General features: G+C 52.3%; 1 protein-coding gene across 4 annotated transcripts in view; it reads left to right on the top strand.

Annotated features, from left to right (window-relative positions):
- Window positions 1-13,318, top strand: part of EVL (Enah/Vasp-like) — a 141,990-nt gene that overhangs the window by 76,356 nt on the left and 52,316 nt on the right. For all 4 annotated transcript variants that reach the window (XM_032839694.1, XM_032839695.1, XM_032839692.1 and 1 more), the window contains exon 2: window positions 12,727-12,895. In XM_032839694.1, coding sequence (XP_032695585.1) covers window positions 12,727-12,895 — 169 coding nt within the window. The remainder of the gene's footprint in view (window positions 1-12,726; window positions 12,896-13,318) is intronic.

Genomic DNA, 13,318 nt, shown 5'->3' with positions numbered 1-13,318 from the left:
GTGGTGGAGGCACCAAGGCTCCCTGTCCTGTTGCTAGCTGGTTGGCTGTTCGGGCACGCTAATTGCCCCTTGTTCCACTGCCCTCAGATGTTGAATGCGTAAAGGTGTGAGAAGCCTCACACAGCCCGGGTCCGACCCACACCTGTGTCTAAGAGTCTAGACGGCCTCTAAGAGGAACATTTCCTGAACGTGTTGTCGTCACAGGCGAGTCAGAGTCCAGAGCTTACAGTCAGGCCATGGGAGAGCACATTGTTCAGCAGCTGCTCCCAGGGGCGTGTAGCTAGGTCACTTGGAGAGCTTCTTGGAACTTCTCTGTCTTCTCTTGTTCCAAAGAATCAGGTGTGCCTCCAGCTGAGACACATTACCACCCGGGTTCCAGGCCACTCTCATGAGAGTGTGAGGTGTTCCTCAGGTGTCTTGGGCTGAAGATGGCTGGCAACCAGTCTCATCCAGTGGTTTTACTTTGGTGGCTGAACCCAGAAAGGCAAAAAAGAACAACAATTATCCTTTCTAGAGTGTTCCGTGCCAGGCACTGTGATGTACGCCGTATTTAATCCTCATCCTCTGAGGTGTTGTACTGTTGGTCCCAGCTTGCAGGCAAGAACAGGGCTCAGCAAAGAGGTCACTCACTCCAGGTCACGGTGGTCTCACTTGACAGTGTTGGATTTGAAACCAGATCTCTTGTGTTCTCAAAAGCTAAGCTTAGCTGTAGCCTCTTTTTTTTTTTTTTTTTTTAAAGATTTTATTTTTATTTATTTGACAGAGAGAGATCACAGTAGACAGAGGCAGGCAGAGAGAGAGAGAGAGAGAGAGGGAAGCAGGCTCCCCACTGAGCAGAGAGCCCGATGCGGGACTCGATCCCAGGATCCTGAGATCATGACCCGAGCCGAAGGCAGCGGCTTAACCCACTGAGCCACCCAGGCGTCCCTAGCTGTAGCCTCTTGAAGGAACTCACCCCGAATCGCAGAGTCAAGGTTAGGACCAGGGCCTCCTAATGTCTGTTATCATGCAGTCTCTGATTTCACACCATTCATACCATGAGAGACACGGAGACCTCCTCTGTCCTCCCGTGGCACCCTGCGCCTGTGTCTGTCAGTCATTCGTCATCTGCGCACCCAGGGCATGGTGTCACTCCCTTCTGCCTGTCCCTGTGCTTGCTCAGGTATGTAATGAACTGAGCTGATTGCCATGCTAATGATCAGGGGTATCTGCTGGGGTTCAGCCAGGTCTCATTCCTCAGCTATTAATTTATCCTTGGAGATAAGCATACTGCCCCAGTCCTGGGTCCAGCCAGATCTCCGTAGCTGTCCCAAGGCTGTGTTGAAACCCGTTCCACTTCCCCAATAAGCAGAATCACAGACGGCGAGGACACAGGCATGTACTGGAATTTATAAACGTTTCTGAGGTTTGAGTAGCCCCAGTGTCCTCATGGACTATCGAGCGGCTCCCCACAGAAAGTGTTATGTTGGTTGCCTGGAAAGAAAGTGTGGGAAGTGGGTGTGAGACAGCTTCTGTCTGAGAATATCAGACTCTCGCAACAATTGGTTGGAGTGTTTTTTCCAGATTCCACTAGACTCCGCAGAGAAGTGGAGAACAGCTGTCCAAGCATCTGGGCCAGTGGTATTATAGCAGAGAAAAGGCAAACATCTCGATGGTAGGTGACAGAGCAGGCTGGTCCTCCCAACCAGTTCGGATGGAAGGAAAGATGTCTGGGCTCACGCGGAATTTAGGCTTCATACAGCCAAAGCCTTCCTTTCATTCTGATGCTTACAAAAGTGGGGCTCAAACAGTCAGCATTTGAGTTTCTGCGTTTGAAAACACGGGTTTTGTTTTGTTTTGTTTTGTTTTCGTTGCCGTAGTTCAGCTGTTCTCAAACGTGGTCAGGAGAACTGCCCTTTTAGGGGTTTGTGAGTCAAAACTATATTTATAATAACATTAAGACATCGTTTGCCTTTTTCACTCTTATCTCACAAATGCACGGTGGAACTTTCCAGAAGCTACATGACATGTGTTGACATTGTCACTGTGACAGGTAATGAAATGGGTGCTTGTGCATTCTTGTGTTTTAGAAAGTTCTCAGTTTTAGTTTCAACTGTGGTGAATACGGATAGACTTAAACTACGTAAACAGAAGCTTTTTGGCCTCCTCAGTAGTTTTTATGGGCGTAAAGCGGTCCTGAAACAAAAAAGTCTCGAGAACCTCGTTTGTAAAATAGTCTATTATGAGCGTGAGCTGCAGGAGGCGCACGTGGAATCGGAGAGCCCCCAGTTCCAGATGGCGGCGCCTGCGGGAGAGGAGGGGCCCTGAGATCTGGGGAGAAGGTGCCCGGTTTCACTTGAGGTGACACCACAGCCCAGACTGAGTGGTGGGATTGTGGGGACCCACTTCTCACAGGTATGAAATATTTCAGAATACACGTTTTAAGTTGAGAACCTAACATTAAACATATTTCAAGCCTGTTGCCACTTAGAGGGAAAAAAGCCACCCTATGAATGGTTGACTAATTCTCAAGGGGGAATGCACCTTTCCACTGGAGAGATCTGGCGGCCATTCCCTTAATCCACTTTGCTTCTGGAAGAGGAGGCCACTAGCATTGGGTGCCTTCTGCTGGGCTGGGGTCCAGTAAGTACCACCATCACCTGTGCCGGGTTCTCGCTGAATCCAGTCGTGAGAAACAGTCCAGAATGTGGACAGCCTACAAGGCAATTGGCCTGAGCTCTTCACACAAAAAAGTCAACATCGATGAAAAATAGAAAATGGCCTAACGTAGCTTAGGAGAGAAAAAGCAGACAGTGCAACCAAATATCATGTGGTAGATCGTGGACCCATACAAATCAAACATTTCGGGGGAAATTGGGTGACTTTAAGGTGGGCTCTGTATTAGCTATTAGTAAGGTATTTTCTTAAATGTAATAATGGTATTTAAGTTATACATTAGAATGTCCTTATTTTAAAGAAATGTGTGCTAAAAACCTTAGGATTGAAGTAACATGGTATCTGCAACTTTCAAATGGTTCAGAAAAAGAAAAAAACCATAGAAGAGATAAGTTACATGTGGTAAAAATTGCTTTACTAAGTAAAGCAGAAAAGCCCTGTTGTATGGCGGAAAGGAAGATCTGTGGTCTAGATACGGCCCTTCCACATAACAGCACAGGACCCTAGGAGACACTCCCCTTCTCCAGGCCTGTTTCCTCCATCTGAATAAAGTACTTATTATTATTTCTCAGCTCTGACAAAGCTGTGATTCCAAGTCCCTGTGTTCCTCAGTCACTGAACTGAGACATCGAAGTGTAGGCAAATGCTAAAGCAGACATTTATCCGAAGGTGTTTACTGAGCAATCACTAGTTACAAGCACTGGGGCTACCGAGATGAACAATATTTTTAAAACAAACCAAAAAAGAACTATCCTCATGGGGGACAGAGAAAACCAGCAGACCTTCAGTACGTGGCGTAAGGAAAGGTGAAGCAGCTTCTTCTCAGCGGGAAGGGATGGCTGTCGGGAGATGACACAGAGGACAGGTGGAGGAGGGTCCCGGCAGAGCAGGGCATTTGAGCTGCCCTGGCATCAAGGCCTGGCTGGCAGGGCCCCTCCCGGGGATGAGCCCAAGCTCTGGACGCTCCAAAGGACAGAACCTGACAGCCCAAGTCCCACCTGGACACCCGAGGTGATTCTCCAGGTCACAGGGAAGAACCTGCCAGAGACCTTGGTTTCCTCTGTAGAGACTGACAGAATAAGAGGTCATGACAGCTCTGCGTGTGGGTACAGAGGCACCTCACGCTGATTCCACCCAAGTCTCCACTCACACAGGCGTGCCATGACCAGAGCCAGCATTTGCTCGCCCAAGATGGTAGCTGGGGGCCGATCATGTTAGTAAACTGTGCTCTGGTTTATCTCCTCAGACGTATCCACGCTCCAAGAAACTGAAAACCTAGTCAAGAAAGATCACGCCCCTCATTTTCCAGAGCCTTGCGTGTGCTCCCCTGAAGCCATGTCGCCGGCTAATGACAGGCCAGGCCCGGGCTCCCTTCACTCCCCACACCGTCTCTGTGATGGACAGTGTTGACTTGATGACCCTGGCCTGTGTTTCTGATACATCTCTGGTCCCTGGCTCACACCAGCCCCTCAGATTTTTCCTTTCTGCCCCTGCTCACTGGGAAAGTGGCCAGAAAAGGGGCAGAGTAGAAATGAACCAAGCTGCTAGCACTGTCAGCCAACCGAAGGGTGCAGAAAGGGGCCAAGAGGACAAGAACAAGGGCAAGTCTGTCACCTCTGGCAAATGGAAGGCCACCAGTGGCCCCGGAGAGAGGGACTGGAGTGGAGTGGGTAGGGGGCCTGCACTCTGCTGGTGGGGCCCAGAGGAGACAGCACAGCAGGCGAGGGCCGAGGGGTGCGGCGTGTGTTCGTGGAGGCAGAGTTGAAGGGTGAGTGGGAGCAGCCAGCGAGTAAGGCCCTAGAAGCCAGAAGCAGAGGCCTCCAGAGAAGGGAGGAAGACAGGGTCCGAGCTAGTGGTGCCTGTTGTTGGGGACAAGTCACTTGAAGTAACGTGGGGACAAATGTGATCACTTGCTCATGAGGGTTGTTGAGTACCCCGTGACATCACACGGGCTTTGACGCGAGGGACCTGCACATCGGGCAGGAGGGGCACTTCATGCTTCAGAGAGAGGGGGTGGCGAAGGAGAGGACGGTCCCCTCCCCTCTGCGCCTCGCCGTGGTGCTGGGGGTAGCCTCGCACGCCAGAGCGCCCAGACAGGTTTCCATGGCCCCCACCTCCCGCGGCGGCTGCCCTCCTGCCGGCTGAGGGGCTTCCTTCCGGATGATTCTCAGCCCGCTTTTCAAGTTCACTTTCACCGCTTGCATGTTGAAAGTAAACAAGTCAGGACTTTACCAGCCGCCTCAGAGTCTGGCTCTGTTTCTGCTTGGCTTTGGGAACATTTATTTATGGCCACTTCTCTCTGGCCTCCCCTGTTCCCTCGTCACTTAACTAGTTCGCTCAGCAGCTGCTGAGCCTGGGCTCGCGAGGGCTGTGGTCCCGGACTCCATCGGGAAGGCCATGGGGGAGCTGATGGCTCACCCTGGGGCCTGCCCTCCAGCAGCTCTCCTTTTTGGGAGGAAGATAAGTCAAAGAGCTATCGGCAAAGCTTGAAAGTGATCAGAGGACACAAGGCCAACAAAGGGGGCAAGGGGCAGACGCACACATGTTGAGCACGCAGACTGTACTGGATACTGGGCACCTGCACAGAGAAAAATACCTACATTTTCTTGGCTCTGTTTTACGGAAGAGAATTCCTCCCGCAGAACCCCATGATTTCCCTGTGACGGTATTAGCATGCCCATTTCGTACGTGTTCATGTTTCCTGCTAGACTGTAATCCCTTCGGGGCAGGGACATGCCCTTTTCATCCCCAGAGACTTACATCCTGCTGTTCCCTTCGTAGTTACCAAGTGAACGGGAATGAACCAGATGTTTGCTGAAGGCCGTGGCACTTGGCCCAAGCTTTAAAGAAAAGGTGAGGCGCAGACCTGTGGACATAGGAGGGAGAAGACACCTTAGGCAGAGGGAACTCCTTTCTTCTTCAGTTTCTTGAGTGATTCTGGCAAGTCATTTTAACTGGCCCAGCAGCGTCAGGAGGATGCTTTCGCCATCAGACCTGGCTTTACCGCCAAGCTGCCGGCTGGGCCATGGACAGACCGCCCTTCCTCACACTTGGCACCAGGCATGGTGTGGGCAGCCCAGTGTCCAGAGAGCACAAGGAATTTGCCCTATCGTCCTGGAACACCCAAGGTAAACAGGTGGGACAGGAACTGTGGACTAAGCCTTTGACCACCCCACAGGGAAGCCTGTCTTGAGGAAGTGGTCCCTGCCTTGTTGGCACTCATGCCCAGCAGAGGGACCCAAGGTAGAAGGCTGTTGGACGTCCCCTGCCGTGAGACCTGTTCTGTGCCAAGGCATAGGATATGCCAACTGGGTTCAGAGAAGGACCATCTAACTGAGCCTGGGGCTTCCAGGAGCGCTTTCTAGCAGAAGTAACATGGGTCTCAGGTCTGTAGGATGAGCAGGAATTACTGGGAAGCTAGGCTAGGAAAAGCATCCCAGGCGGAGGGAACAGCATGAGCTGGAGCATCGAGGCCATGGAGAATGGGGACAGTGAGTCATGAACAAGGTAGGCAGGGCACAGAGTGTGAGGGCCCATGGGACTGCGGAGAGCAGGGATCGGACCCTAGTCTTCGGTAGGCTGCAGGGCTCGCGGCACTGCTCTGAGTGCTAACACTTGGGAAGGCTCTCTGGAGGAGGGGTCTGAGAATTTGCATTTTAATGAGCACCTCACCTGATTCTCGCGCCGCACACAGTTTTGAGAACCGTGAGCGCAAAGTGAGAAGAGAAGAAAGTCTAACTGGTTCACATTGGGGAGCACCAAGATTTAAAGTGGTTTTACAGTCTGGTTTGGAGCAACGGCCCCTTGAGAACACGGTGAAAACCTACTTCGGAAAAAGTTGCACACTCACTTTTGCAAATAATTTCAGGGAGTTCTTAGACTCGTTAAGCCTTTTTGTGGCCCCCAATTTAAGCACGTCTCCTGTAAGTGGTGAGTAGAAAACCTTGAACGAAGAAGCCTTCAGGGAGCCACCAGAGAGAAGTGGGAGCCAGGGAGGAGGCAGGGGCAGAAGCAGGAGACATCTTCAAAAGTATGGACATTGTCGCAGCATTGTTCAGTACGAGATGAGAGGTTTGAGAACTCCAGAGCAGCCGCCTGCCCTGGGAGGTGTGCGCCAGCGACCTCGTGCAGAGCTGTTTAAGTGTCTGTCGGGGCCAGAAGCCAGGTTCCAGAGGGGCCTGGAGCAGGAGCAAGTGGCAAAGAAATGGGGGAAGCAGGCAGGCGGGAGCCTGATGGAAGAGAAGGGAGAGCCAGAGGGAGCAGCGGGGGTAGCAGTGGGCACCTGCTCGCCCTGACTCACTTTAGCCAAGCTCACGTTCATGGGTGTTTATTGGGTGCTTAACCCTGTGACGGCGGTTGAGTGAAAGATAAAGAAGGAGCTCCCAGAGGGTGATCGCTCACCCTGGTCTACCTGGGATGTACCAAATAACCTGCCTCCCGGGAAACCCCTTAACCCCAGGCAAATCCTGTCCCCAGTCCTGCTGGGGAGACAGAGGGACAGTGTGATGACTTGATCTGTCTGCAGGGGGCAGCCACACCAGGGCACTGGGCTGAGCAAGAGGCTCTGCCAGAGCTGGGGGACAGGGAGGGACCATCCTTGCCCCTGCAGAAGAGATCTGAGGACAGGGCATGTGGTTCCTCGGCCAGAGGGGCTGGGAAGAGCAGCCCACCCTCGCCCAGAACAGCCTTTGGTCTCCCCAGGCCTGGGCGTGCAGGGGGGTGAGGCCGAGGGCTCCTGCAGAAGCAGCCGCCCCCCGGCACTGGGCACGGCGAGCACCTCAGATCCCGGGCGTCTGGAGACAGACAGCAGTGTTGGTAAGCCGGAACAGATGCTTTTATGTGGCAGCTGCTCGCTGTCTGAGAATAAATGGAGTGGGACTGTAAATGGGACGTTCCCACAGGCTCACGGTCATAAACACACTCACTCAGAATTGTGCATTCCACAGACACTTGGTGTCTGCATCATACCAGCCACCGGAGTTACGAAGGGGAAAACAGCGGGGTCCCGCCTTCGAGGCACTCACAGTCTCCTGGGGAAGGGGGTGTGTACGTGGACCCAGAGGACCAGGACCAATGAAAAGGGCCGTGATACGCCGCAGAGACAGCACGGGGCTGCGGGAGCCGCCTCCGGCCTGAGGGGTCCCCATGCTGTGCGGCTCCCACCCGGGCCCAGACGTAGTTCTCCAGCAAGCATCTGTGGTTAGCCTCGTTCCTCTCTGTTCCCTTTTTGGCCTTATGTCCTCTGTCCTTAGTTGAATTTACACACTGTCCTCTAAGTTTTTGTTGAAAAAGAGGCCCAGAATCACAGTTTCTCTCCTCTGAGCGTCCTAACAAAAGGGTTCTTCAAAGCTTCATCAATGTCTCATCTGCCACTTGGAGGGAAATGCAGGCTTCAATTTCTTATAAATTCCTGTGCCCACAAATACCTGTACAAAAGCCCAGATGACGATGGGATTGGACCATTTGTTCCAAGAGAACCTTCTTCTGGGAGAGAGATTCTGGTGGTTCCTCCTGCTCAGAGCAGGCTTATAGGTCCCCAGGAGGAAAAATCCACCGACCCAGCGACGCAGCACCATAGAGAACAAACTAGACACTGAGTTTTGGCTGATTCCCCCTCTAATCAGCTGGTGGTTCTGATCACAGAAAGACGGCCGGTCAGAGAGAAAGCCCTTCTCAGAACTGACCTCAGCTTTCCCTCCGGCTTCCTGCACTTTGGGGTTCCTCAGAGCTGGGAAGGGCGGCAGCTCTGAGGCCACACGGGCATGGCTGCGGACGGTTGTGTGCAGATGGCTGTGTGCAGACAGCTGGGGGAGGAGGGATTGTCCGTTTGCATTTATGTGTATGTTTGCCTAAATAGTTTGCTCACTTGCCCAGTAATATCTTTAAAAAGAAAACATTTGTCTGACTGCCCTTAAAGGATAACTGATCTAGACAAATGAAGCGTATGATGCCTGTGGTTAGTACAGGGTTTTCATGTCCAGGGAAGATGTGGAGAAGACCGTCGTCTCGATGGAGCTCAGAGACAATGTCCAGGCCGGGCAGCAAACAAGATTTTATTAAAACGGGCGCCTGGGTGGCTCAGTTATTAAGCGTCTGCTTTTGGCTCAGGTCCTAATCCCAAGGTTCTGGGATTGAGCCCCGAATCGGGCTCCCTACTCAGCGGGAAGCCTGCTTCTCCCTCTCCTACTCCCGCTGCTTGTGTTCCCTCTCTCGTGGTCTCTCTCTCTCAAATAAATAAAATCTTAAAAAAAAAAAAAGATTTTATTAAAACAGAAATCCCAGAGGGATTATAAGCAAGGTGAATCGTAAGTAGAAGAAATGGGTATTTTCTTGCATTCAGGTTTTGTTGTGATAAAATAAGCCCAGACAAGCACCATTCAAATAGGAAAGAAAGAACCTATTCTTATTTTGGCTAACTCCAAGTTCAATTCGAACCTGAAGTGTTAACGACAAGGAACTGTGGCCATAACTAGAATAAGAAAATGAGTTCTTGGGCGCCTGGGTGGCTCAGCTGGTTAAGCGTCTGCCTTCAGCTGAGGTCGTAATCTTGGAGTCCCCAGATCAAGTCCTGCATTGGGCTCCCAGCTCCATGGGGAGTCTGCTTCTCCCTCTGACCTCCCCTCTCTTGCTCTCTCTCACTCTCTCTCTCTCTCAAATAAGGAAAATCTTTTAAAAAAAGAAAAAGAAAGAAGGAAGGAAGGAAAGAAAGAAAAGAAAAAAGAAAATGAGTTCCTGGGTTCTTGGTGCTTCAGCACCCAGCAGGGGCGGGCACGGAGGCGGGTACCTCCCACCGTCTCCTGCAGCACCCGGGAGATGGGAGCCCAGGCCCGCGCCGGCCCCCAGGCGCTGCGGTTTCCCGCAGAGGCTGTTCTCGCCTCCCGGCCCCGCGGGCTGTGCGCCTCCCCCACCGAGCGTCCCACATCCCCTTCCTCAGCTCGCCGGGGGCTGAAGGTCTGCGTCTGAAGCACACGCAGCGTTTTCTTCAGAAAGTCTCCCGGCTTCCCCAGTCCCGCCAGTTCACCAAAGCGCGCCACGAGTTATCTCGTGTTCAGGGTCGTTGTGAGCTCTCTGAGGGCAGGAGCCGTCATGTTTGCCTCCGCGCCACTAAGTGTACTTGACCCACTGGCGTCTGTGCTTGTCAGACTGAGATGAAAACCTGCTACCCCGACGTGGGACCCAGACGCTATGAGAACATGCGACAAAGCGGGCCTCACTGGAGGAGAGTGACTGGCAGCTTTGTCCTGTCAATAACAGTGGGGGGAGGGCCACGTGTCCCTTCAGTTGCCCAGTGGACTGTCATGGGCTGTCCCAGACACCTCTGTAACGGAAGGACTGTGAGTGCCGTGTCGCTCAGAACAAGGGAGGGGACAGCCTCACAGCTGAAACCACATCACAACAAAGTGGGCTGCTTCGGAGAGCAGTTTCTGTCGAAGGTTTCGTCTGCACGTGGGCTGCTTTAGAAGCTGCATGGGACATGAGAATGTCCCCTCTAGGCCCTGAGGATCTGCAGTGAGTGACATGCCAGGCCCTGGGCCCGCAGAGAACCAGACGGGCGTGGCCCACCTGCACGATGGCAGGGCCGTGACTCTCTGGTGCTCCCAGAAGCAGACGCCAAGACCCTTCAGATGATGACGTACAAGAGGTTTACGGGGAACCGTCCGTGAAGGACGAAGGGAGCAAGGGGGGGACGCCCCAGGCCAGGAGGCAGGAAGGGCACAGGGCTGAGTAAGAGGCATGTCAGGCTGGTGCGGGGGCCCCGCGGAAGAGCCGCAGGTCAGGCAGGAGTGAGCCGGCTCCCGCTCCGCCAGTCATTGGTAGAGAGGGGCCCAGGGAAGCAGGGCCTCTGCGCCTGCCTTCAGGTGGGCAGTCAGGGCGGCGGCGGCTGGGGCGTTGGTCAGCTCTGCTCCCACAACAGGTTCTCCTGAAGGAGATCTGAAGGGCACACTTTAGCGGCTGCCCCACAGGGATTCTAGAAAGTGTTGCCCATCACACTGTACCTCCCGGATTGGCTTCCAGAATTCTCTCAAGGGCTTCCATGGTCACACGCCAGCAAGTGGTAGAGCTGGGAGTTCAGCTCAGATCCATCTGACCCAGAAAGTCCATGGTCTGCTAAGTAATGCCCTGCGTATCTCGGGATCTCTCCCAACCCGAGAGCATCAGGAACCACACCTGCTTGCCCGTTCATGGTTAGCCACGAGTGTGTCCACAGCCGTAAGTGACGCCGTTTAGCCCATAACTTGATCTGTGCTCAGCTCGCATGGGGATGGAGCCATGACTTGAGCCAAGGTCTGTCTACTGCTGTGGAGTTTCCTCTCACTGTCACTGGACTTCATGAGGACAGGGCCCCAGAGACTTAGCCAGAGGAGGACGAACTCAGAGAAGTCAAAGCATAGCCACATTTTTGTGTTTTCTTTTTTTCTCCCTAATATGGCTATCCTCTGGGGAGGACCCAGGCCTATTTTGATCATCACTGATTTCCCCTTAAATATTTTTGAATGAGTGATGAATTACGGGGTGGTGGGGTAGAGTAGCACAGTTGTACCACCGAACCCTTTCAATTCACTCCCAACACATCTGCCCACCACATAGCTCTCCGCGCACAGTGTGGTCATTTGCTGTCAAGCACACGTGAGCCTCCCAGGCCCCAGAGCACCGCTGGGGGGGCCCGCAGGAGATTGGAGACCCAGCACTGGCACATCGTCAGTGGCTGGACAGCCGTGAAATGTGTGTAGATGTTGGTGTAAAGCTCAGAAGAGGAATATGTGTGAAAAGGCATGTGTGTATCCCGGACACAAAATTATTATTAAGATTTTAAGTCTGGATCGCCCACTGCCCCAGTCACGAGGGAGCTGGGGCTGGAGGAAGCTGAGGCCTCTGGAACACTTAGGAGCTGACTGTGTAGACAAGGCTGAGGTTCACTGAGAGCTCATCCCAGAGAAACCACTATTTTGTCACCCAAACCTGGGGGTGGGGAAAGGGATCTTCCTCAAATATCTTATTTTCCTGCCTTCTTAAATACAGTAAAGTGGACACAATGTGACTTTTTCTTGACTGCTTAGTCTCATCATTATGATCATCTGTTACTATTACACACTTTCACTTCTACATTAATTGGCCTCAAATTTGGGGCTTTAAATATTGTTTCTAATTCTTAAATTATATTAATTTGGCCGTCCTTTCTGGTAACCACCACTCCTCACTGTTCTGGGCATGCCTACCTAGAACAAGCATGCCTTTTCAGTTTGAGCCTTTAATATGCTGGAGACTAAGAAACGACACGTTCTAGGCCATCTGGCTCCTATGCAAGTGGAGAGGCCAGCGGGCTCTGAGACACTCCCTCTGAACGCCCTGACAGGAGCTGTAGCGGTGATCGTGACGATGACCATCTTCTCTCTCTGGGGGCTTCTAGTGTTTCTTCCCTGCTTTTCTGTCATGTTCTGAACAGAGGAAATGTCTTCAGCGAAGTTGGACGCAGCTGTCTACTAGTTTTACTTGTATGCTGGGTTCTCCAGAAGGTCATCTAATCATTTGGTGTCTGCACAGCTTGTAGGATAGTATCGTGTCATAGTATCATAAATAGAACATTTTGTTGGATGTTGTGAAGAATATTATGTGCTTTAGAGTCAGACAGAACTGGTTGGAAATCCCAAACGTAATCCCTGTATACCTGTGTGAATTCGTAAAACTCTTCCTAAGTGTCTGAGCCACCTTTGCTTGTCCACAGAATGGGGGCAGTGAGTGGCTGTCCTGAGTTGTGACACGTAAGTGCTTTAATGCAGTGTCTTATTTAACACAGTGCCTAGAATGTTGTCGGCAGTCGGCAAATTAGAATTAGAATTCCTTTCTCATTCAGCACTTTTTCCCTGAGAGGAAAGCTGTGCGTCTTTTGTAAGCCGTGTAAGCTGTTGGCACAGACCCTCCTTTGGTGGTCTTCGGAGAATGAGAACTCCTAGATCAGCCCCTCCAGGGACAGTTGGATGCTCTTGGTATCAAGGGGCAGTTGGCCCCTAGTTCAGAAAAGGGAAAGCCTCATAGCGGAGCCTGACGCTTAGCTTTTCTCTCGGTTTGCAGCGAACAGAGTATCTGCCAAGCCCGGGCTTCCGTGATGGTCTACGATGACACCAGTAAGAAATGGGTACCAATCAAACCCGGCCAGCAGGGATTCAGCCGCATCAACATCTACCACAACACTGCCAGCAACACCTTCAGAGTGGTCGGGGTCAAGCTTCAGGATCAGCAGGTGAGCGAGGGAGCAAGAGGCTGGGCTCGTGGGCGTACCCCTCCCCCCCCACACACACACACACATAGTGAAAAAAGTTCAGGAAAAAATAAGGTCGGGATTTGGAGTCGGGAGTCTGGGTTCACATTCCGCCTGCGCGGTCTCAGACTGCATGGTATGAGACCTTGAGCACACGCTCTTTTCTGAACGTCGTTTTTCACATCTGTCTTGCGGAGACAGTAATCCACAAGCGGTGTACCTCACTGTGTTATTATCCCATTAGAATAAAATAATAGACGGGAAACAGCTGTGGAAGCGCTACTGCGGGCCGTGTTAGTGTCTCCTTCCGCCTGCACAGCCGTAAGTGACGTGTTGGGAAGATGTTTGGCTCCTCAGCTCCCGAGTCTTCCTTTGGAAAGAATATCAGGATGATTGGGGGCGCCC

Source organism: Lontra canadensis, unplaced genomic scaffold, assembly GCF_010015895.1.
Source record: "Lontra canadensis isolate GAN:19392208 unplaced genomic scaffold, GSC_riverotter_1.0 scaffold108, whole genome shotgun sequence".
NCBI classification, from domain to species: Eukaryota; Metazoa; Chordata; class Mammalia; order Carnivora; family Mustelidae; genus Lontra; species Lontra canadensis.
This window is presented reverse-complemented; position numbering and strand designations above follow the sequence as displayed.